The sequence below is a fragment of the Prinia subflava genome, chromosome 5, assembly GCF_021018805.1.
Source record: "Prinia subflava isolate CZ2003 ecotype Zambia chromosome 5, Cam_Psub_1.2, whole genome shotgun sequence".
Taxonomy (NCBI): domain Eukaryota; kingdom Metazoa; phylum Chordata; class Aves; order Passeriformes; family Cisticolidae; genus Prinia; species Prinia subflava.
This window is the reverse complement of record NC_086251.1, coordinates 15,058,012-15,083,723: the sequence shown is the minus strand read 5'-3', so window position 1 is coordinate 15,083,723 and position 25,712 is coordinate 15,058,012. Positions and strand designations below refer to the sequence as shown.

At 42.2% G+C, this 25,712-nt stretch overlaps 1 protein-coding gene and 1 pseudogene across 1 annotated transcript; both read right to left on the bottom strand.

Moving 5' to 3' along the window:
* Positions 1-1,799: 1,799 nt before the first annotated feature.
* Positions 1,800-25,539, bottom strand: GTF2H1 (general transcription factor IIH subunit 1). The gene is made up of 15 exons (XM_063398118.1): positions 25,406-25,539; positions 21,420-21,588; positions 19,463-19,655; positions 16,904-17,066; positions 15,197-15,290; positions 14,391-14,540; positions 13,433-13,512; positions 11,985-12,115; positions 10,853-10,940; positions 9,457-9,545; positions 8,435-8,552; positions 7,565-7,655; positions 6,036-6,151; positions 5,054-5,146; positions 1,800-4,483 (listed from the first exon to the last, which is right to left on the bottom strand). The coding sequence occupies exons 2-15, from the start codon at positions 21,571-21,573 to the stop codon at positions 4,397-4,399; spliced, it is 1,647 nt and encodes a 548-aa protein (XP_063254188.1). The 5' UTR covers positions 21,574-21,588; positions 25,406-25,539; the 3' UTR covers positions 1,800-4,396.
* LOC134551046 (uncharacterized) lies at positions 23,902-25,397 on the bottom strand (annotated as a pseudogene).
* Positions 25,540-25,712: the final 173 nt, after the last annotated feature.

Genomic DNA, 25,712 nt, shown 5'->3' with positions numbered 1-25,712 from the left:
TAAGTCCAGGACACTTTTCCTTGGGCATATGCTGACACCTGAACTACTGCAGTAGTTTGGCTTTTCTACAGTGAAGGGTATGTGGACTTTTATGGGGAGAGGAAGACCAGAGGGCTGTCAGGTTTTGGAGGGGATGGAAATGTTCATGGGTGGAAACACAGCAGCTGAGAACATGTGGCTAGGTAAGTGCCAACAAGGATTGCATTCCTGAAGGCACTTTTCCCATCACTGTGGCGGCACTCTGCCACCCAGCTGTGAGCCCAAAGCTGCCTGGAGAGCAGCACAAAGGAGAACTGTGACGGTGTAGGCTGTGGGGAGCAGGTACAAGAGTACAGAGCTCCCACACTGAGGGTACCAGGAGCCTGTGGGGTGCTCACTGCCCAGGAGTGGTCTGGTCTGGCTCCTTCAGCCTGGTCAGCTGTGCTGGCTGCATCTTGCACCTCTAGATCTGGTCCCTTCACCCCAGAAGAGCCCTCACAGAGCACCTTTCATCTAGGATGTTAACAAACTCCCTTGCTGTCAGCAGACAGCCAAGGGCTTGGCTATCTTTTGGGGAGATGATGTGCTCAGAGAGCTGAGAGAAAACGCAGTATCCTGAAACACGTGGGAGACCGGGTTAGGTAATTTTGTGGTTTCCCAGGCTTTTGAGCTCTGCTGTAGGAACACATCTGTCACTGGGTTTATTGAGGATCAGTGTTAGATCACCAGTGATGTCTGATTGCTACTCAAAAAGTTGCTGTGTCCCATCTGGATCGAGCTCCAGTTCTTGCTGCAGGGCAAGGGAGAGCATGGAAACAAGTTCAGAATATCGTGGCTCACACCAAAACTCTTGCAGTACAAAGGCTCCAAAGCCACAGGGATGCTTGGGCAGGCTCTTCCCTTAGGAAAAGGAAACAGGATGGATAATGGAAAACTGGGTCTTAAGCTTTCCTCTTGTTACTTTCTCTGCTTATACAAGTGACTTTCTGGATAAAGCAGCTGTTCCATAGGAGTTTGGGCAAGGACAAGGAATGCTTTCTAGCTGATACCACCTCCTAGAAATTGTAAGGATGTACTTACAGCATAAGTAAGGAAAAACAGAAAACAAAACAAAAATTAAAAAAACTGCAAACAACAACAAAAATCTGAAAAAAAACCAAAACATCTTAAGCAGAGTGGTGGAGAAAATCACCCATCTGGAAAAGGACAACAGGGCCTTGGTGAGATCTTTGCCACATTAGGAAGCTGCAGATAGTCTTGAGAGCCACCCTGTGAGCATGTAAGAAGCTACCTGTGGGGTGGCTGCAGTGGAAGGCCATCACCTCCTGTCCCTGACTGGGGAAGAGCTCTTGGGAGAGAATTAGCCCAGCATTTTTTGTGATGCATCTAAATATCTTCATCTGCTGAAATGCAGAGGCTGGTATCTGCATTATCCCTTCTCCATTACTAGCAAACCTTGGATTAGAGTGAGTGCCAAAGCTCCTGTGCAGCTCTCCTGAACCAACAGCTGCTGCATCAATATATGGAACAAGCAGAGTACTAATCCCTGGAGACCTCAAGTGGCTTTTGTATGATAGGGAACAGAGGGACAGTAGCACTAGTAACCGTGGAGATTCCTTGTGCAACAGGAGAAGTTTTCAAATCCTGAAAATGAAACAATTTGACAGTCATTATATTGTAACTCTTTGGCTGCTGATCTGTCAGCACCAAGGGACAGCTAAGAGAGTTACACACAGTTCTCCCAGTTCTGACCTCAAGAGAGCCTGTTAGGGATTTAATTCAATCAGAAAACACAGCCTAAGCATTAGAGAAGACTTCACTTCAGAATTCAGTAGGGTTTATTCTACAAATCTTAGATCAATGCCAATGATACAAGTTTTATGAATTCTCATTAAAAATACAAGTCAGTATAAAGATTCCAATAGTAATATAATGCATGATGATTCAGTTTCAAAACTTAAGGAATGAATCTGTTTTGGACCATGCTACAGAAAAGGGGAACACAATGTAGAAAGAATATTTAGTTTACCTCCCTTTACGTGAGGAGGGGCCTGTGCCTTATTGCCACAATACCTGAAAAAGCAATATGAAGTGCATAGCAGCCTTGCCTGTACAGTCTCTAGGCAAAACTGTTGAATTTAGTGTCATAGTCCTCCCCCCTAGTTCTGGTCATGATAGCCTGATATTATAATAATAACTTAAAGCTATTGCATCACCATCCCCAAAGTGGTTAGAAACATTGGTCCTTGGAGCTGTAAAATGTTCTTGTGATGCACTGACACTTTTTCACCACGTTAACCATTTTGCCAAGTCTTTCCAGGAATAAAAAATACATTCCAATTAAAGGTGAATTAGTTCTGTGTTCAAAACTCTCTCATGATTTTTTAAAATGAAGTCTCAGTGCAGTCTAATACTTAAATGTGTTGTTCATAGCTTCAGGCACACTTAGAATGTAAATCAGACCTGTTTTCTTGACCCTAGCCCTCTGATATATTGAAAGGTGTGTTAGCTTTCAAGGAACAGTTGGAATTTGGCCTCAGAATTGCTAGACTAAATGCTTTGGATTGGAGGAGAACTACCCTTTTTTTTTGGGAGCTGCCTGCACTTACAAGGGGATTTGGCTGCATAAAGCCACACCCAAAGCCTAAATTTTAGAGAAAGTTTAGTTCTCACAAGAGGTAACTCTTGAAAAGATGTGCACTCATCCCCCAAAATGCTGTAGTACATCTGTGTATTCCCAGGGACATTTTCACCCTGTCAAGAGCAGCGGGCATCTCAGGCTGAGCCCAGTCATTTCTCATAGCAGAACCACACGGACAGTGCAGAGCGGGGATCACGCATGATCTGCAGCAGCAGACAGGGACAGGGCTGAACAACAGCACACATTTCTGAGCAGGGCTTTGGTGCAGACAGCAATGCTTAACTGAAACCCAGCTTTTACCAAAATGTTATAGCACAGTACAAAAATCGGAAAGAAAAGGGTCAAAAGAAGCTGCTGACTTCCACACACCAGTTAAAGAAAAAAACCCTCTTGCATAAACAGAGCAGCAGCACAGAACAAGCACCCACTTGGCTACACCAATACATCTTTTCTGCTGTAGGATTTTTCAAGAATTATCCACCCAACATCGTACTATCACGTTTTAGCATCATACCAAAATGTAGTATTAAGCCATCATGCAGGTTTGGGGAATTTATTCTGCTGCACTGAACACTGCTGTGCTTGCCTTGAATACATATTTGTCAGTCTGATTTGTCTTTGTAGTAGATGCATCTTTAACAGTCACATTTAATCTGAAGTAAAAAAGTTCAGTAGCCCACACTGGGCTTTTGTCCAGTCAAAAAAAATACAAGGTTGTCATAAACTGCATATATTCTAGAAAAGGGAGTTACTTTGCATTTAAGTCACATTTAATACCAGACAAGTTGGTCTGAAACTGTGAACTGATTCTATTTAGAACAAAGTATGGCACAGATTCCCAATACCTATGGACACTGTAAATAACACATTTTTCTCTGCAATGATTATCAATTCGCCAAAAACATTATAATAGTCAAAAGGGAAGAGTGAAGGAAAACAGATTTAGGAGAAGAAATAAAAAATGCCTAAGAATTGAAAATAAATGACTTCTTTTGTAAGAAACTTTATTTAATTTCATTTTTAAAAATGCATTCTCTCCTCAGAACAAATGCCACCATAAAAAAAAAAAATTGCAGTAGCACACACTTGCACTCAAAAGGAAACATGCAAAACTGATGGCTGAAAATTTTTTGCATAAAAATCGAAGACTTCAGGCAAAAGTTTGCCCCTGTGTACCTTTAGGGACCCCAGACCACGAACAGCTTTCAGTGCAATGTCTCTTGCTTCCAATTGGTGGGGAAACATATGGCAGGAGCTTGTCTTCCGACAGCTACGCTCTCCCAGATGTTTGAAGCAAAAACAGTCTCAGCTATGTTTTAAAACATCATTGTTAAACTGTTGCAGAAAGTACAAACAGAATTCAAGAAAATGTCAGTATCCAGTGAAGAAAAACTTTTGAGATCTACCCTGTGCCATACACTTCTTAAAAAAATTAGACAGAAAAACAAATTTTATTAATACACCCTCTTTAAATTTTTTATTTCTGAAAGCAGCTCTTTATGCAACTCAAAAGCAGTTCCTGAGTAACTGCAGTAAACAGTGTCTTTTAAATATTTTTGCGCCTCAGCTCTTCCGTTTTGGTTCTTCCTTGTTTTTCTCCCCAGTTTTCAAGTTTAATCTCAGTCCTTTTTCAAAAATGTGCAAGTTCAGTTAGCATCATTTCCAGAAGTCCACAGCTTGCAGGTCTTCCTGCAACAACTCTAAGATCTGCACATACCTAGGCTGTAGTCCTACCCTATTGCAGGCTTTGCTCTCAGACCTGTACAGGATGTGCCCTCACGTCTTCTTCAGCATGCGCCGGGACTGCCACGTGTGGAACTTATTGTAGGCTGTCTGCAGCATCTCTTCTATATGACTTATCAACTGAAACAGGAAAAGGGACAAAACATTGCCCCAGCTGCTGGAAAACAGATCCCCACCCCTCCCTTCCATGTGGATTCTTGCTTTTATTGACTATGAGTAATCTTGCTAAAATCAGAGAAAGGACCTTGAGGCTCTGCTGCAAAATCTCCACAGAGGGAGCAGTGCAGAGAACTGCTGAGCTCACAGGTCATGGGGAAGTGACACCCCATTGTGCTGTCTGTTCTGGTATTCAGCCTGTGACCACTTCATGTCTGACAGGGGGGAGAGTTCTGAGGTTGCTCAAGTTCTACCTCGTGGTGGAAGTGAAAAATTAAACACAGCTTCCCATTTTTGTTCTATCACTTGGGTAATTTCAAGTTACAGTTCTTGTCAGTTGCTGGCATCACACAGCAAGTCGGACAGGGAGAGAGAACTACTTAACTGTGTACCCAATTTCTCTCTGCCCATTTCCTAGTCAACAAAAAAATTGAAATGCCCTAGGATAAGAAGTAACAAAGCTATCATCCTCTCATAGTTAAGACTGAAATTATTAAAATGCACCCACATAATTAAACAGCACTTTCCCCTTACATTTGTGCTTAAATATTGTCTCCGAATCTTTTCTTGGAATGGGCAGAGCTTTGTAACCTGAAATCTTTCCAAGTTGCTCCTCATTTTCACAACCTGAGAGAGACAGAAACCAGTATTACAATACTGAAGAATTATAGTAAGACAGAAGTTTAATTTCCTTTAACAAACTGTTCTCTAACAAAATACCTTATAATTAATTCTGGGGGCTACTTCAAGTTTGTGTAGTTTGAGGAAGGGAAATTATTCAAATATCAGTCTCTAGCACTTCTCTGTATTTATTTTTGAGATTAGTGCAGTGTGTCACTGATTATTACTTCCTTAATAAACACTATAATAGATCCAAGATATTCACAAAAAGATTTTTATGCTTCAAGCAAAGACTGGATTTTCACATTTTGCAGCAGATGTGCGAACATATCTGAATGCAAATTTTTAACTTGGTTATCCACGTGAGGTCAAAAGCAACAGAAAAATAGTTACAATCACAGACGTGGCTGTAGACAAACATCTGTCCTTGAAGGCAACTTGGTTCTCAAAAGCAGTGTGTGTTCTGAAGGTATGACAGTGATTTTTGCAATGGATAGAAGAATAAGGGAAACTTGCTTGTACTGTCACTGTGGAGATTGCTTCTTGGAGCTGGGGAAGGAGGCTTTAGGTTTTGTGTTTTAAACTGGAATGAGAACCCTGAAGCTGCAACAGAGTTGCCCATTTGGTTTGAAACTGGCTAACAGCTACTCTTCCTAAAGGGAGCTATAACAGGGAGACAGGGGCAAGGATGATTTTAATTAATAGTTCCAGCAGAACTGCTGAAAAAAATAAGGTTTCATGTTATTTTGTGACCTTCAGTTCTAGGGATGATTAAGTGCTGTGTTGATTTGAGGCATGTCTATTAGTTCTATACTTCAGTAATGACAGCCATTCTAAACCATGGTCATTCTACACCACATCATAACCAGGGCCTGAAGAGGAAGCTCTGCCTTACCTTTTCTTCTAGGAATGGCGTGTTAACAGGGAAGCAGGACCAGAAGTGTCGTAGCAGTTCGCCTACTGCCACATACAAGTGTTTTAGTTCAGACTGAATGTCATTTGGCACCATCTCTGCAAGAGGAAAAGGTTTTTTCATATCACTCCAACAATCAGATGAAAAATGAGAACTAAGGCTAATGAAGGAGCTCAGCAATGTACACTTCCCCTACAGTCACAGAGACTGGCTGGGAGGGAACACTGAGGTGATTCACACCTCAGCAGCAATCAGATCAAGACTCTCAGCAGCTGTCAGATCAGTCAGCTGCTATTTATGGCTCTATACTGGGAAGCTTGTGTATTATTTAGGAAGATCTATGCCAGGCAAAGAATGGACACCAAATCTAATCCAGGATTAGGAGCAGTATATTTGTATTGTTCTAACAGCGTGGTGCTGCTGGCACTGGGACCATGTTGCCCTCACAGCACAGTGCTAAGAGCTCTCTGGTGGGTACTTCAGGTGTTTCCCTCTGTCTTATCTTTGCAATATGGTTACAGCATATGGAATATGAAAAATCCAGACAGGAAAACAGAACTGTGTCCCAGGCACTCTTAAAGAAGAAAGGGTGACAGGACTCAAGAAAAAGGTATGAGCTACAACTGTAAAAATCCAAACAAAAAGTACAAGTAGTCACTGAGGATAAGCACAGTGAACTGAACAGTGAATATCAAATTTCAGGACGAGACTGTTAAAAAAAGTGGTGGTCAGGCTCAAAGAAGTGAAGTGTAGCACCCAATATGTCAACCAAGATGGGTAAGAAAGGCTCATCACTGCTCACTGATTCCTTTTCTTTCAGTACCATAAAGAATTCATACTTGCTTTTTCAGCTGTCTGAATTACTTTCTGCTGCTTTTCAGACCACGTAACACAAGATAAACTGAAAAACTGTAAGAAATCCTGAGAACAGGGATTCATCTGCTGTGAGGCTAAAGAGACAGGAACTCACACTGGCAGCAGTGTGACAACAGGGAAACTGCTGGTTGGATGGGGGTGTGAGAAGGAGATGCTGCCTGAATTGCCCTTGTAGTGTACAAGAAAGTTGCCTTTTTTCACAGCAAACTGTGGATCTTAAATGCAGGCTGCAAAAAACTAAGTTTTTAATAAACTTAGATGATTATCTAGGCTTTGCTTCCTTAAGAGTTTCCAGAGTATGTTCTATTCTACAGTCCAGGAAATAAAAAATCAGAAAGGCTGAACGAGTAAAACCCCATATCTGCAAAGCAATTTGCTATCTATCAGGTGTTTGTTTCATTACTTGCTATGTAAAATGTTCTCTCGTTCATTTACCTCAGCACCCTTGCAGGCATTACCACTCCCATGGTGTGGCTTTTCTTTTGTTGCTGTAACTCACACTACTCCAGCTACATGTTTCCATACTTTCCTTTATTACTGTAACATGTGTTAAGGGAGAGGTGAAACAGCAAGCCAGCTTGTACTGTGCAATGCAACAGGACATGATTACAGCATTAGACATCCCAAATCCTTACGGTTTATGGCTTGCTGTGTTCCACCCTGCATAAGTGCTCCTCCAGGTGACAGGACTGCAATAGTGCTGGCAGCATCACCACTTGAAAGAACCTGGACAGAAAGGGAACAAATATTTCAGGTCCCTTTTTCTAATAAATTCTTTTTAAAACAAGAATAGTTGAACACATACATGGAAATTCAGGTTCTGCTCTTCTCCAGAATTAGTCAGAGTGCCTTTAAGTGCTACAGCTCGTTTGGTGTGAAACCTCTCCAATTAATTATAACCTTTTCTCTACCTAGACCTTGAACTGGCTCTGCACTTACTGTGAAATAAGACAGAGCATTACTGTCCATAAGTGTAGCAGAATCGTGGCTGCTTAGGGCCAAAGTAGGTTTACAAATAGCTCAGTTCAGATGCTGGCTGGGGAGTCAGGCCACAGGGCTCTGCTGCCCTCCAGGTGCCAGCACAGAGCATCTGAGCAGCCCACCGCAGCCCAACAGCCTGAGTGCATCTAGGAGCAAAAGACCAGCTCAGTTAAAACCTGCTCACTGTAACCTCCTAAACTTCTGAGGGTGGGATCAGTACACCAGCCTGTGCATGACTATCCTGCTTTACTCCCTTATACCTTTACTATTCCTCAAAGGAAAGCAGGAACAGAAGAATATAACAGAGCATCAGCAATGACTCAGTTTCCTATTGTGTAGATTTTAAACATAACAGCTCAAAATGTATCACCTAAATCTGTAAAATAAATCAGTTAACAGAAACTGGAGATAATTTAAGTTTACCATGAAAAATTGAAACTTCAGTACACGAGACACAAAACTGTATAGCAGGCAAGATGCTAAGCTAAAATCAAGAGGGGCATCTTTTAAGTATACTTCCATACCTGAGTTAGTTTGGGTACATATGCTTCCATTTCTTGTCTAATACTATGAAATGAATTAATTATATCCTGACTGGTTGCATATTGCTGTGATTGAATTGGAGTTGGACCATGGTAATACCTGTGAGGTGAGAAAAGTGTTATTAGTAAGAGTGTTGGTAAAGCAAGAGGACAAACTTGCAAACTCCTGGACAGTTCTGCTAATGTTTCTAATTTTAGATGCTTTGCAATTGTTGACATTATTTACTGATAAAGTACAATATGTTGCCACATGGGAAGAGGTTGGGTTAGGGATGGTATGGCAGCAAATAACAACTTCTATTGCTGGATCCGTGATCATCATTTTGGCAATGAAAAGGTACCCCTGGCACCAAATTCTGGAAATATTAGAATGGAGCAATTCCCATCACTTTCAACTGAAACTAAGCTAAATGAAGTTAGGTGCACATGTGGAACTGTTCTCTTTCTGGTAGTACTGCTCCGTTTCTGATGTTACATCTATGGTTCTCAAACTCAAAAGTCTAGAAAACAAGAGGACTACTACTAGAAAAATCCTAGACCAGTGAGCAGTCCAAACTATCCCAGCTGCACATTTTTGCCTGGGAGTGGATTTTTGTCAGAATTACACATATTTTAAGATGTAACACATTTTGCCACTGACAGCTGCAATGACATGCTGAACTGTGAACAGAGGTCTGTTAGGCTTTCACTGAAATGACCAGGCAGGGTCATTCAGGTTGGCCTACAGAGACTCAACCCCCTGAAAAATAAAATAGAATTTAGCACAGGCATTGGACTAGATGATCTCCAGATGTCCCTTCTTACTCCAACCACTCTGAGAAATAAAACTACAAATTAAAAAAGGAAACTGGTTTATGCAAAAGCTCATAGTAGGTTTCTAAACTTAGTTGTACCACACCTGAGTGTGGCACAGTAGGGACTAATTCAGCTGGTCCTGTGTGGGCTGTGATGAGACCCCTGATAAACTGGCTCTGTTGAAATGGCTGTGCATTATTTTAACTTACCTATCAGACTTCTTTAAGTTTAGTGCAATAGTTTTAACGCTATTATTCTTCGATAAATCTTCATATTCAATGGCCTCCTGCAGTTTTACCTAAAATGATGCAATAATGATACATGTTACTAATGAAGGCACAAGTCCATGCATGCAGTGCTTTCTTCTGGTGCACCAGGTTTGAGCTGAAGGGTTACTAAAACCTCAAAGAAAACCCAGGTATGGAATGACTCATGCCTATCCTCCAGGGGGAGGGATGCCCAATGTTGTTCCGGATGGGCCATTTGGAAGTCTTGGCACTACTGCTTTTTCTCCAGATCCTGGCTAAAATTAGGCATAGCCTAATTTTAAAAAATCCCTGCCACTTGCAAGGAGTGTACGTAGATAATAATTTGTGCTCTCTGTGTACATCCATCTAACGACAGATTAGCAGAAATACTGATTATTTAACAGCTGGTGTATAGGAGTCTAAGACTAAAACCACAGTAATTATCCCCTGGTGACAGAAAAGCTGTGGAGTATTAGCAGTGAGAGGTAACAGCACAGTGATATCAGACTTTGTACAACTAGAAAACTATTTTTGAAGTCTCCTATTCTCCTGCTACTCTCTCACTCCCCTTTTCAACACATTTCTTCTAGTCTTGCTATATAATTTTCTTCTCAGTAAAACTTGCAGCTTTTGAGGAAAGTCAAAGACTACCCCAACATTTAACAATGCACGTATTCTACAAGGTTTTCTCACAATACAGCCAAGTTTTGAGTCTCTCTGACATTTTCTGTTTAGGCTGTCAACTCCAGGAAGAGTATTCAATTCAGTTTTATAGCAATTACAGTACTCTCTTCCACTTTGTGAGCTGCTCTGGTTAGTCTAGACCAGGCTGTTGCCCTGTATTTCACTGCACCAGGTGTCACTACACTCTCAGTTCAGCCTTGCTTCAGCTTCTGACTAAAATGAAGGCTGTCATGTGCCAGTTTCATCATCCCCTGTGCAAACAACACACTTGACAGGTTAATATTGGTGCTTGAATACCAATATCCTTTTCTGATGGATGTTCCCTAGAAGTTTTCAGGCATTTGAACGAAAAACAATTTGAAGGGGGCTGAAAATAGAACTGCAGAAAATGGAAAGAAGCAGATTCTGAAGCGTCTTAGAATTTTTTACTTTCATTGGGCACTACTGAAGAGATGAACAGCACAATACTTCAATGTGTAACTTATTTGTGTTTACTAACAGAGGTAACAAGGCTTCTTACAAGCTGTCATGTTGTTATTCAATATACTTCTAAACAAGGCTAAAAAAGTTTCACTTCAGATGTGTCATAAACAAGTAAGGAACTTTCAGCAATTTTTTGAGAGACAGGGCTTCCAGTTCCATTCAGTTAGAATCACATCAGCTAACTTTATACCTTTTTCAGTGGTGGCTGAAAGAAATCTGAATCCCTGGAGTTTCCATCCGTACTGCTGGTCTCACTGTAATGGTCATTTTGTGCTTCTCTTGAAATAGAGAAACAGCATTAAGAAGAATTCACCTCACAGGAAACTTAAGATACAAGCTAGAGACAAAGTAAATACATCTGTTTCAAAAACTTTATATGCATGTTCACATAATTTTTCCCCTTTACGTCTTAATTTCTAGCAGTTCATGGAGACAGAAGGAACCAACTCCTCACATTAACCCTGTTTGTCATGGGGGAAATTCAACAGCAGGAGAAGGTGCTGGTCCCTCTCTCCAGAAATAGCAGCATGCCAACATTGCATGTGGGACACAGCAAAATCATGGCTAAATTAGAAACACCTTGTATACACAGTTATGCAACCAGGTCTTAGCAGAGCTCTGGGCGCCCTGCAATTCAACTGCTCCAGGAGACCTATCCTGGTGTCCCTTTCTGAACTGAGAAACAGAAACACACTTTGCCCAGAAGAGATTGCTTAATTTGTGCAGTGCTCAATTTGTGCAAAACAGAAGAACAATGTGAGGGAGCCCAGCTAAACAGAAGGAAATATTAACTAAGATCTCTCAGAGTTAAGGTCTGTAGGGTTTGGGTAGAGTGGTAATCCTTGCTGGTTGTCCATAAAGCAGTTGTTGAGCAGGTGACCTGCCAGGTGTTTTTGGCCAGGGGCAGGGACTGCACCTGAGGAGTCTCTCATCTGATCCACCTATGCCAGCAGAAGCCCCAGCAGAGCTGCTCCTGCAAGGCAGGAAATACAGCTCCCTGCACCAGACCTCACCTCCACACAGCACACACAACACTACTTCTGCAGCCTTCACCAGGGCTAGACATCTAAGGCAGACACATTCTTTCCTTTTTAATCTGCTTTACATGATAACTCAGTTAAAAATAGCAGTCATCATTTCAAACAGCTCTGAAAAACTTCTATAAAGTAAAATGAAACCTAAAGATATTTTCATTTATAGAGGAAAATAATTCATTCATAAAAATTAAAAGAAAGGTTGGATGAGTAACTGAAGATGTGCTTTGGTTTTAGAAATTCCTTAAAATTTACTCCAAGAATCTTTTACACAACACTGAAACTTACTGTTTCCTGAGGCCAGCTGCAAGGACCATGGCACTGTGATGATTAAAGCGTTTTATGATGGCAGCATTGCTACTTTCTCTAGCAGACTTTGAGGCATTTGATGTAGAGGCCACAGAAGCAACACCGTAGCCCTACAAAGAAAACAACAGTGATTCCATCCTGCCCCCAGAGCAGCAGGACAATTCTGTTTTCCCTTGAGTCAGGAAGCCACCTCCTCTGCATCATCATCCACAGCATCACTTTCCTACTTTTGTCCATCTCCTTATGTACTTGGAAAAATCTCCAGTGACTATTTTATTCTGCTAACGCTTGGCAATTTAGAGGTGTCAGAGAGAAGGTAACAAGTCTTATACAGGTAATTTTATAAGTAAAAACAGAACTAGCTTAAAAAAATCAAGGATTACCTGTGCAAAACAGGCACTGATGGTGAAGAAAAGACAGCAATTGTTTTACTGACTGCTTTTTAACATCTAGTGGGACACCAGCAGCCCACAGGCTAAAACATACCTGTCAGGAGGATGTGATAGCACTAGAAAATTCAAAAACCTTCAAGCCTTAAAATGCTGCCAGAATTCCCCACTTGCCAGCTAGCACTTTTGCCCATGGGCAGTTTCATGCTCACTGTTAACCAGCCTCAAAAGCAAATCAGGGCAGTTTGCAGAGCACTTCAAACACACCTGTCTTAAACTCATGGTCCAGTTTCAGACTGCTAGCTCTGGATAACTCTCAAAAGAAAGAAAATGAAAAAAGAAAATCCAACAAAACACACCAAAAACCTTAGAAATGCAGCTTCATTATTAACTACAAGTGAGCAGTTTCAGTTAAATCAACTGCAGAAAAGCACATTTTTAAGTTACTCCACATTATGGTATACCGTTGATGTGAATTGTTTTAACTTGTTCTTGGAGGCAGGTAATAGTTCAAGTTAGTCATAATCTTAGCAAAAAAAAGGGTGTTTGAAGGTAAACAAAGAACATGTATAAAGTGTCCTTCAGTTAGGCTGAATCAAGTAGCAATGTTCAAAGTAAGAACAAATCAAAGACTTTTTCCTGTTTTGTGCAACTCCTCTGTACATTGTCACAGAGTCTAAAAGGTAGGAAAAAACCGAAGAGTTCACTTTAGACAAAAAAACCCCAACAAAACAACAAAAACCAAAAAACCCAAATGAAAGAGAATGTCTTTTAAAAATGGCAGTCCTGTATTTACATCCTGCACACCACGGCAGATGTGACCACACGGGTCCATGGGCACAGTCTCCATTTCCCTACACACACAGCAGTAGAAATGTTGAGTACACAACTACTGCAACTGCCCAGTAAGGGATTTGTTTTGGAATTAGCATTGGTAGTGGTTTTAAAAGGATCCACTTAAATGTAACTAAGGAGGGGATATGGATTTCTTTTGGATTTTTCTTTGGTTTTTCCTGTTTTTTTCCCCCAAGTACTTACTTCATCTAATGTTTTATCTTCCAAAGCTGTTAAATCTATCAGGGGGTTTTTCACTCCTTGAGACACCATTGCTTTTAACCCTGTGTGAAACAAATTTAAAAAATCATGAAAAACTAATCTAAACAAATCTGTATCTAAACAAAGAGAGTAACTATGGGATCATTAGGTTATATTTAGTCTTTAAAAGAAGACAAAGGTTCTGCACAGGCCCAAATAACACGGGGACTAAAACTTTTAACCATTTTTAAAGTTCCACTTTAAATAAGCAATAAATGTGGGAAGATCCTCCAAAATATCTTCCTACTAATTAGCCCAGTTTTCACCAACTTTTACACATCACTGAACACTGATTAAAAAATAAATTGAGATGCAGTTATCGTAGTGGGAACTGGGAACCAAATCTGTGTTTCTTCTAATTTTGGCACTGTTCTGCTGCCCTGCCTGGGAGGGTTTTGCATTCCTAATAGAAGGCTTTCATTAGCCAAAATATATATTATGGAATGGTGGTAAGTGATCCCAACTCCCCACATTTCTATATCATCACAAACCTATCTCAAAAGTTCATAAAAAACTTGAGTCAGATGATATTTTAGAATTTCAGATTAAAAAGACTGACAGAGAACAAGGATGGCAACTCCTCTGGAAAATCTGGACTAACAGGAATCTCATTTACTAAAACCCATTCTATAACAAAAGCTGTACCTCTTGTAAATTGTGCACATACTACAAAACAAAACCTACTGTGTACACAAAATTATTCCATAGTAACTGATGGCACATAATCAATCTACCAGGATGGCATATTATGGAATTCATAGTAAAGCTTACTTCTAGTGCTGCCACTTTCCAAAGGCTGATTTGTTCCAAGAAATGCTCTCACTATGAAACATGCTCAGAATGGCAAAGCTGTAGCTAACTTTCCATGACCATCTGTAGCTTTCAGAGACAACCAGCTTACCTTTCTCATCCAGTTTGGCACATTCGGCAAAAAGGTCCTTCGAGCCTGTATTGAGCCTGTCCCGATGAAAATAATGAGACTGAAAAAATCGTGTCCAGAATTCCCTCTCCGTCATGTTATGGGGAACATTCTCTGCGTATTTCATTTTTACTGTGAACAAAACCGAGAACAATTACAAACTGTTCCACAAATCTTAACATGGTATTTTATGTCAGCACTTCCTTGATGGCTTCCTTGCTTTCTGGCTGGCTCCATTCACCCTGTTAAATGGAAGGGACTGCAGTAGTTAAGCATGAGCAAACAGGTACTCATTTATGCCTGTAAAGCTTTTAAAGGTGCATGTAACAGTGGCCTGAACATTCTTGAACTGCCCCCACACTAGGGGCTAAAATGAATCAGTGTTCATTACAGTGACTGGGAAAGGATGGAAAGCAGGTTCTTTTCCTCCCGAAGGTGATTTCATGAAAAATAACAATTGGAACACTGAGTAGAAGAGTATCATGGGAATCAAACACTTACTCGAAATTTAAAAAACAAAAAGTCAACATTTGATAAAAACATGTTGACATGTTTTTATTTAATAAAATCAGGTTTCCATTTCAAAAGTGTATTTTATGCTTTTATGAAACATATGAATATGCTTCTTCCCATCCCTCTAATGAGGCAGGGAAAATTATTCCGGAAGACTGGAAGATATGGTCCCTTACACTTTCAGGCGCAGACTAACATTTTAGTCTTTCTACAATAAGACAGTAAAAAGACCAATCTTAAATGGATGTGTTTGGTACGTAAAACACTGGTCTTACCTGCAGGGTATGTCCGAAATATGGATTCAATAATATCTGAAGTCAAGTTGTACCTCAGCCCGTTGCAACCGTCTGTCTGAGGCCGTACATCAGCCTGAGGAAAAGCACACAGGGGAAAAACAGTCATGTCTGGATGCTTTCTCTAACTGGAGAAAGGAAAGAACTGGCACCTTGCAAGTAAGGTCTGCTGCAGGTAAAATAACCTTCTTCCTCAGTAATCCGTGGCATATTTGATCGTACATAGATATTTTAGAATGAGGAACAAATGAGCAAACATGAATTACTTTATTATACTTGCTACTTAAGGGATGATTTAACAAGCAGACTGCAGGCTTTAGAAAGCAAAGAGCACTCCATTGGTCAAAACAAGGTATGCCTAATTAATTTATGCTTATCCTTCTTTCAAAGTAAAAATAAGTATATGCCTCATGTTTTGTTGTTCATTCAACAATTCAGCTAGTGACCAATCAGTGGCTATAACAAAGCGACAAAAAAGGATTTATGGCTCTTACACCTGATTCCCTTATACACTAAAAACATCTTCGTATAACTGATCAGTAACACTGAATTTAAAGCTCGAGGGTTAGCCTTACTCAGAACTTTGAACTCAGATCTCAGTGATCCCTTTCAGAAGCTCTGGAGGAGGCAAGTGCTCTGGCCAGTTCTCACAGGAAAAGTACACGATTGCACAGGCTGCTGCCTTTTCCTCCTTTTCCTGTACCTCAGTCTAGCTTTTGGACCATCTTCTCCCTCGGGAAACACTCATTCTGAGCAGAGCCAGTCGTATTTGTTTTGAATTAAGACACAAAAATATCTGAACTTTTCTTCTTCACAAATGCAGAGGATACAAACATAACCAGCTAGTTGAAGAACACTTCCGTTTTGAAGGTTTGGTGGGTTTCTTTTTTTTACCATTAAGGTGTAAGAATAATGGGAGACAGGAAATCACAGCCATCAAATTTCTTTGGCAACAGGTGTTTCCAAGGAAGGAAAAAAAGCAAGTGGTTGTACAGCAGCTAAATTAAAACAATTCCTACCTCTTCTTTCTCTCCCAAACCTATTGTGTGCACGGTCGCTACAAAGGTGGAAGTGGGATTTCATCTAATGTGTGAATTCTGCTGCAGAAGCAGAAACTTGTCTCTGTGTGAGGAAACTGAAGCTGTACCTAGATTACTTTTAGACTGCACTGAAATTACTGAAGCATCGTTTCTACAAATGGGCAAACTAACTGAAAGTTAGACAAAAAGAGACAGAATGAGCTTTCAGATACACAAATTGTTCTTCAAGTAGCTGAAAGCATGTATTGGGTTAAAAAATTGGGAAGGGAAATCCTTATGTGGAAAGGTCCACTTATGCATGTCAATGCTGCCACAGATATGCTCTTTAATTTATTGAGCTCATACACTTTAATCTAATGACCATATATTCACATCACTCCCATTTTACAGAAGGCAGAGTAGCAGGACAAATATTATCTGCCTACTGGCAAATTTAAGTTCAAATTTGACATCTTAAACTGAAAAAAATTTGAGGTTTTAGATTAGCAGGAAACTTTTTTTTTCTCCTTTACACTTGGAATAGAAAAAAGATGTTGAGGAACCAGGAAAGTACAACTTTCCTGTATATGGAAATAAAGTGCATGAGCAGAACTCTCACTGTCTCTAATTTGTTTTCTCTAAAATCCTGTAAGTTAAAGGTTCAACATACCAGGAATGCTGCAGAGATGCCCACATCCTGCTTATTAGGTGCTGCAGAATTATCCCCTGCATTCAGGCTTAAACGGTTGGCCCAGAATTCTTCAGCACTGATTACTTGACTCACAACAAGGTCTTTATAGAGCTGAAACAAAACAGGATCTTCTTGCAGCATTCTGGTAAAAGAATGTATTGAATAGAATTGAAACACTGTAGAATAAATCACTAGTATTTCCACAACTAACACAAGTTCACAAAAGGGACAGAAAACAACTTTTCTTTCAAAATGCTGTGCATTTCTTAACAAGACTGTGTAAACAACCAATGTCAATAGTACTGCTTGTCTGAAAAGACTTAAGAAATGGGTGTTAACACTGCAAGTTAGAAAACAGTAATGCCTAAGAAAAAGTTAATGTGGGATTCATGTCTTGTCCTAAAATACCCTGTGGTGCTTTTGTATCTTTGCACACCAGGACTGGAATCTCCTGAACTGTAAAAGCACAATGAATATTCTTGCTGTTCCGTAACAGAAGTATGATGGGGGAGCAAAAAAAAAGGAGATTTCAGCACTCTCCAATTCTTGGTTTAAGATTTTAAAATTCAGTAGCTACAGATCTCTATTCTAGTGCAAGAGTATAGATCACAAGATATGTATGGGATAAGAGCCCTTAAAGCACATTACTCCAATAGTTGTTAATTTATGTTTCTGTGGTAACAGTGGGATTGTCATCCCTTGATCAGACACAGCACAAGTGTGAGACACATTCCGTGTCACTACTTCCACCAGGGAGCAATGTTTACAAAAGTTATCATCCACATATCAGGTACCATTACCCAAAATGCAAAGAACTTGCACCTGAATCTTCACACATGTTTAAGCAGCTGTTTCTACAGCTGTACCTTATTAGAAACCCACTGGGCTATTTTCAGGGAAGTGTGCATGTGTGTTGACAATCTGCCAATAACCTCACCAGTCTTTACCATGTACCTCAGGGTCTTGATCAGGGAAAAAAATCAAGAGTCTCACGGCTACATGGTCTAGGGATGAACATGGATAAACTGCAATCTGGACAGAATGAAAGCCTTCAGCTGCTCTAAGGACAATGCAGGATGAGGTAGAAGTGAAAGCTTTGTGGCAGGATATCCCTATTATGTTTTAACCACCAGAGTTTCTCCAGTTTTTCTTACTGTCACAAGTATGTATTAGTGGCAATTCTTACAAATTAGCACAGTTGAAAGCAGTCTGTTATTCTGGTTATTTCATTAAAGCTTGGAATTTTGGTACATACCCAACTCCCACATATCAATAAATGGAGGAAGTGCCATGGGGACTCTGGAGGTTGTACCCTTCCACAACCGGCTGGATCTTTTCTGCCTTATCTGTTGCAATTAAGCTAATGAAGCCCCATCACCAGACTTGGCCTTCTAGTCAAGAGAACAAACTATGGCTGAGTACATGCAGGGATTCTGGCTTTTCTGTAACTAGAAAAGCTCCTGATACTTTGTGGTGTGATGCTGTAAAACTCCATTTAAAGAGTCAAAGTTTCAGAGCTAAGACTGCCCTTGTTCTCAGCACCAATGCTGTCAGAAATAAGGCACATAGCTTAAAGAAATGAGTATGGGAACAGTGCCAAAGCAGGCTGCATTGCTGCAGGCCCTAGTGGTTGCTGCAGTACTGGAACCAGTTAATCGTGACTGTATCACAGCACTAGCACAGGAGCTCTTGCCTTTCTGCTGGAAATCTCCTTGTTAAGATCCAGTCTGTCCATGACAGCAATGCTCTCAGGTTTTGAAAAATCTAGCTTTAGCTTAACTACGTTCAGAGCTAGAGCAGTCTTTGGAAATGGAAGCCATTAGACACAGGATTCACAGCAGACACTAGAATGAAGTGAAACTCATCAGGGAGATTCAGGGAAGAGAGCTCTGCGGCCACAGGGACTGGTTCAACACAAACATTTTAAAGGAACGGAAATGTATCTCAAGAGCCCATTTGGGAAAAAGACTTAGGTCCTCAACATCTTCTCAAAACATTTCTTAAAATAAACATCCTGTATACCAAGTAACAAACTGCAGCATCTCAAATGAGCTGCATGAAAATACCTAACAATTTAGTAGTCTATAAAACATCAGAAAATATTTGAAGGGCAAATGGGGCGCTATGGGGAGGAAAAAAAAATCACCAGGCTCCACAAAATTTCTGGAAAAGAAAAAAACACAATCTTTCAAGCAGCTTTTCTAACTGATACATACATATTTAAGAAGACTAAAGAGACAGACTGCCAGTTGGGTGCTTTCCTCTCATAGCTATGGATAAGAAAGACCAGGTGGCAGCCAGACTGGCTGCCTTTACACCTCAAGAACGTGTCACTAAGCACACAAGTGTAGTCTCAACATGTGACAGTTATGCAAGTCTCAAGGAACTGCCTCGAAGTTGAAAGCAGGGAGATTTTTACTAGGGAAACAAATGCTGTATCATTCATGCTGTTGAAATAACAACTGCTAACAGAAATACACAACAGTCAGCTAACAGAAGGAAAAAAACCAACAGACTTTTAGGCTATTGTCTCTTTACCTGTTCTTCTCCTCAAGTTCTTTATTAGCTTTCCTTTTGAACTTGGGCAACAGTTGCTGAAGAAGATCCTTGACCGCATCTCGCTCTTTCACTGCTGTGCTTTCATTGGAGAAGTGGAAGTTGGTTGTGTCCCCTGCATGCAATACCAGCTGCAGCTGAATTTTAGCTTTACCTTCTGGACTGATTTTCTGGCCTAGATTGCAGAGAGACAGACAGTAAGCTTATAAAGAAACTGTCTTCCCTAGAGTGTTTGCTTATAAGCAGTTATTCTCATCATCCAATTAAACACCATTATCTTGCATGTGAACTGCAGCTGTGAAAATGGAACAGTCAGGCTTCCTCTTGAATTAGTTTGAACCCTGCACCTTGTTCACTCTAAAATACAGCACACAAGACAGCAGCAGCCTGTTGCTCAATATCCTTCAGCTCCTGCTGAGGAGTCCTGATTCATCTTTGCATTCCCCACAGCATCCATTAGAAAACTGCTGCAAATGAGGCTGTCATCACCTGGACATTTTAACCTGGAACCAATCCAGGCTGCTGCTGAAAGGTGACCTCATTCCCCTTTTCCACTTCTTCCTGCATCATTTCTTGTATGATTGCTCATGCAGCAAGCTGAACCAAGGAAGTGATCCACTGAAGAGCACCCCCTTTTGTTTTTCCAGCTGGCCCAGCTCCTGCTGAAGGGCAGTGGTAGGAAAGCAAAGATAGGGTGGGTCAGAGCACATGTGGATCCCAGTTTCCAGTGGTGAGCTAAGTGCAGGTAGCCACTAGTGCTCCCCAGATCAATCACCAGTGCCTCCAAGGTACTACTACACCCTCATGACTCACAAGGGAAATCTAATTCCTGCTTCCATCCTCATAACCAGAGGGAGCAGAGGCTCGGACACCTGTGCTTATGGACTGTTGTCCTATAGTGACTTCGGTGAAGCACTGCAAATGGCATTAACCTAACTTTTAATATCTCTAAAGCAAGTGGGGGACAGGAACCAAATGTCAACACTAAATGACCCTTTCTATTACAAATTTACAAATACGTATCATCCTTTTTTATTTCAGATGACAAAAAGCACATCTTTTGTCTAAGTTAAAAATACTTCAATGCCTATACGTGTACATATTTAAAATATAAGCTGCTTAATTGCAAGTTAATAGTTAAATAAAGCCTTCACAAAGTTGATTATTATAGGTGAATGGGACTTTTAAACTTATCACTTTATATTTAAGAAAAGATCATCTTAGTTCTGATTCATCACACACTTTTGATCATGCTGCAGTGCTTGTATGTGACCTTACACAGCAATAATCACTAAACCATTACCAAATGACGCACACAACTTATTTTTTATTCCTTCTTTGGTATCAGTGCACGTCATATGAGCACTAATTGGAGCTAGAAAGGCAGCATCCTATAGACATTTACTGTTTAGTTTTGACTTGCAAGTGCTCTGCTATTGCAACAGCAAATGCTTATTTGGAATGTTAACAGCGAGGCCAAACTACAGGAGCTGACACTTCTGAAGCTATGGTCTGTCAGATGAAAATAAAACTGAGTTCATTTTATGTGAAAATTGAAACAGCTTTAGATACTGAGTTAAACAGATGACATGCCAGATAGTTTCTGTGTTAGACTGAAAGTTCTATACAGTTCCTTGATCCTCCTCCCACCCTTCCATCTACAAGCACATGGCATAGATTATTTTTCTGTTCAATGTATTGCTGAAGTTTATCAAAGCTAACAGTAAATGCAGTGTAAGTTAAGCATGTGAAGACAATAGAAGTTCTGTGGCAGTAGCATCCTTAAGCTGGTGATATTTACCACAGTCCTGATGTCTACTGCTACAGAGTAGCGTGGCCAGAGCTGCAGACCCCTGCAAGGCTCCTGAGGTAGCTGTACCCAGCATGGTGTGGTGTGTGGGGATGCCGGCAGCAGTGCTGCTGCAGCAGTGTCACTCACATTTGATGTCTGCGTACATGTGGCTGACGGTGAAGCGGTCCTTGCCCTCGGGGGCCCACGCAATGCGCTCGGCCATCAGGTACAGCGCCCCGTCCTGCTTCTTCTGCCGCACCTTCTTCACTATCAGCAACACTTCTTCAGATGACGTTGCCATTGTGGCTACAACCAGCTATTAAAAACATACAGTTGAGCTGATCACCTGTCATTATTTTTGCTGTAACTCTTTCACTACTCCTATCTATATTAAAGTATTACAGCCCACATTTACTTGTTCATGCCTATATCATTTTTGGAGTATTTCAGATAAACATGCTCCCCTCTTTCAGTATAAACACCAAATTTATTTAAACAAAATACTCCCAGCTACCTAAATAATTCATCTAATTATATTGCTAATACTGCTTTTGATCTAGTAAAAGACCTACAAATCTTACATTTAAACAAATAATTAAATTTTCCCGTTTCACTGTCCCTTTACTGTTTTTTTCAAGTTCAGAAGAATACTGAAGCTAAGCAATCACAAATTCCAAATCTCCTCTGGCATTGGCAGCAATTCCCTTCTTCAGTGAGAATGGCAGATGCTAAGTCATTTCAGAAAAGGAAAGGATACAAGGTATGTGAAAAATCATGGATTTTCAGTTTACTGTGCTAAAGATAAGGTAGCCTAGTGAGAATTGGGTGCTCTTATTGTGGCAGGTTTTGCTCAAGGCTTGAACAAGGTTTTGTACACTTGGCTGCAGCTGGCCAGTCCCTCTCCTCTGAAGACTGAGGAACTAATGTTACACCTACTACACCACAGTGATAATTCTGTCAGCAGTCTCAGACCAGCAAGCCTTTGGATATTGCTGCATTGTTCTCCCCAGCAGTCACTGTCATTACTCTCTCCAGGTTCACCCTATGGCCTTCAATTTTTCAAGAGATAAAGGATATGGTGAGTATTACTACACTCTGTCAAACATGCTGTTGGTACACTTACCAAAAATGTACATCTTCGTTTGCTGAAAATGTTTAGTATGTCCAGTTGCTGTATTTTGTGTATTATAAACTTTACTACTGATATGCAAAATAATATTTTTCCAATGCTGATGTGGGTGTTTCATGTGCTTCATAATACCTGTTATATTTGCTAGGACCCCCACCAAAGTTCAGATTGTAAGCTGCCTCAGCTATCACACTACTAGTAGGTATCACAAAATGGTGGTTCTAAGCATTTAAATTCACATACTTCTTTTTTTTTCTTAAAAAAAAACCCCAAAACAACAAAACACCAACCAGCAGCAAGATAACACATTATTTTATTCTGAAAATCTGTACAGTGCCACAGCATTCTCTTCAGCAGAAGTCTTACAAGCTCCTGTGCAAATGAGTTAAGTAACGCACTAGATGGAAAGATGTAATGGCAAAAGGGCTCTGCACTCACACTTCACTCCTTCACCATTCCAGCCATCCAAGGCTTTGCCAAACAGTTCAGTCATGCTGATCTGAATGTGGGGTTTCACATCAGCACCACTGCAGCAGTCACTAGAACATGCCACATTCAGGGCATCCTTGATAATACTTCTTTCTCAGAGAAAGCTGCATGGCATGATTTCAGGACTGTTCCCTAGCATCATCCATTACAGTCTCCCAGCAGCATCATTCCCTTTCAGTGCTATTCACACAACCATTTTATGTAGTTTCCTGTTGCAGGTCTGCAGTCTCAGCAGCACCTTAGCCTTACTGGAAAAAGGCAGCTGGCCACAGACTCCCAGAGACTGGAAACCTCACCATGTGCAAGATTAGGGATTTGATGGTTTTCTCCCTTTTGTTACTTTATAGTCCTCTAAGGTTATTATTATCCAATGCAACTGAGGCAAAGTCACAGAATACAAAGGGATTACACCTGTACAGAACAGCAAGAAAAATGAAAGCATTTCCAGTCAGGCTCATTCTGATGCCAGTTGCTCTGCTTTTCTACCACACCATTTCACCTACCTACACTCAGTCTTTCAACTACAGAAGAAAAGAATTAGCAGCTACCAACTTCTCCTTTAGAGCCATTCCAGTACCCTGCAGTGTGCAATCTGTGAGAGCACAATTACCCCACAAGTGGCTCATTCCACCTTCTGGGAGGGTGAGCACACTGGCTCATGCTGTTCTTCTTTCTGTCACTGCTGTACTTCCCTTTTCCTGCAGTAATTTACAGTAGCAGTGGGATGATACAACTCACAAGCACTGTAAGCATTACCCAAAATGGAGAAAACCCTGAGCTGTCTTTAGAACAGCACATCAGAAAGAATAAAAAAACCTATTAATAATAGGAATTTAGAAAGGTTACCGTCTGTCACTAATGGAAACAAAATGGCTTTGTGTTACAAGAAGTACAGGAAAAATTCTAAAATAGGAATCTTGCTTGAGGATTCCATTCCTTGTCTCCTACAGGGAAAGCTACAAGGCTACATCCTTGCTAAGTAAAGCACACACAGTACACAGCTCAGGTTCCTTTTCTTTTTTTTTTTTTTTTTTTTTTTTTTTTTTTTTGACATGTAAGGCTTACTATGCAGCAGTGAGAGCCATCAATGATGTACTTGTGCCTGCCCAAATCTCATAACCTCTACATTTAACATCAGAAGTTTCCAGGAATCAGTACTGTGGATGATGACACTGCTGCTGTGCAGGGCCACATGCACACAGAGAAATACTGTTATTTTGCGGCTTTCAGTGATAATTTTAATCTGCTGCAGCATTTGTGTTCTTCAGCTGCTGGTTCAAGTATCTTCCAGAATAAGAAGGTCAGACAGTTTATTTTAAATTCCCCAGCAGCAGAGCTTGGTCAACAGTTCTAAAAGCACTTGGATCAACCAGGAGCCCTAACAATGAGGTACAACTTGTCATCAGGCCTGTCTTGGGGACGTTAATTTCAGCTGCAATTTACAATGGACAAGGTCTGTCAGGAAGCTTCAGTGTTGGCACAGACCAAAAGAAATGTTCTGTGTGCTTATCCACCTACCAGCCCTCCCCTCCCAGCTCTGTGGGAGCAAACACAGCTTCTGAAAATACCATCAAATTCCAACAGCTATCCTTCCTCCATTGCAGTGAATCTTCCTAACCCCTTTGAAGACCCAAGTACCTCTTATCTCTGTTTTTTACAACACCTGTTCTGAACACTCTCCCTTACCACTGCTTCCCATATGGTTTTGTCGAGTTCTGAGCAGAAATAAAGGAAACATTTGCACGTTTTAATAATCCTGCCTCGGCCAGGGTGGGCACGGGCTGGCAGGCAAGCTCTGACAGATCAATGCAGGCCTTGCTGCTGCTGAGCTTCCGCTCCCCGCAGGCAACAGCAGAATCATGGAATATCTGTGCCAATGGCCCAGTGTGACCCGCAGCGGCACAGGGACGCTGCCAGGTCCGGGAGCGGGCTCAGCAGCACCCCGAAGGGTGGCAGCGATCTGCCAGCGGGATGGAGAGGTAGCAGCCGTGCCGCTTTTCCCGGGCACGGCGGGGGGATGTACGGTGCTGAGGGGCCAGCCCGGCCTGTCCCCGATCCGCATCACCCACGCTGCGGGAGGGATGTCACCCCGCCACGAGCCGGGCCCGCTGGGGTCTGCGCGGCCGCCGGCCCCGGCGGCAGCGGGGAAGGCGCTGCCACGGCATCTCTTTGTCTGCCGCCCGCACCGGGCTAAGCCGGGGCGAAAGCCCGGTGTCCGCGGCCGCGGTGCCGCCGGCGCGGCGCTGCCATCTCCCCGCCACCCCCCGCGGCTCCGGGGAGCGCAGATCGGCGGTGCCGCCTCCCCTTCCGTCCGCAGCTCCGGCCCGGCCACCGTCACACGTCCGCCGCGCAAGGAGGAAGCGCGGAAGGCCAAAGGCCGCCGCGGTACCATCGCGACGCGGTCCCGCCGCCCCCGGGGAACGGATAGCCGGGGCAGCGCGGTCGAGAGGCGGATCGCGTCCCGCGGCCTGCCCGGCGCCGCCGTTTCCCCGCGCCCCGCGCCGGCAGCTCTTACCGTGCGAGTTGCGCCGGGAGCTGCTCCGAGTGCGGGCGGCGCTACGGGGGTCGGGCCGCGGCCGCCGCCGGGGCCATGGGGCGGGCGGGGCGGGCACGTGACCGGAACGGGCCGCGGGGCGCCGGGGGTGGGGCCCCCGCCACGTGACAGAGGAGCGGCTCTGACGCCGCGCGCCCCCGGCGGTCACGTGGCACCGGCGCCCCTCCCGCCCCCCGCCCCGGTCACGTGGCGGCCGCTCCCCCGTCGCCATGACGGTGGCGGGCGGAGGGGGCACTTACGCGGCAGTAAAACGGTACCGCCACCGCCC

Coding starts and splice junctions, on each gene's coding strand:
- GTF2H1 (XM_063398118.1), bottom strand. CDS start 21,573: ATGGCAACGTCATCTGAAGAAGTGTTGCTGATAGTGAAGAAGGTGCGG. Junction 17,067..19,462: donor GAACTTGAGGAGAAGAACAG/GTAAAGAGACAA, acceptor TTCTTTTACCAG/AATGCTGCAAGAAGATCCTG. Junction 5,147..6,035: donor CGCCATTCCTAGAAGAAAAG/GTAAGGCAGAGC, acceptor TGTCTCTCTCAG/GTTGTGAAAATGAGGAGCAA.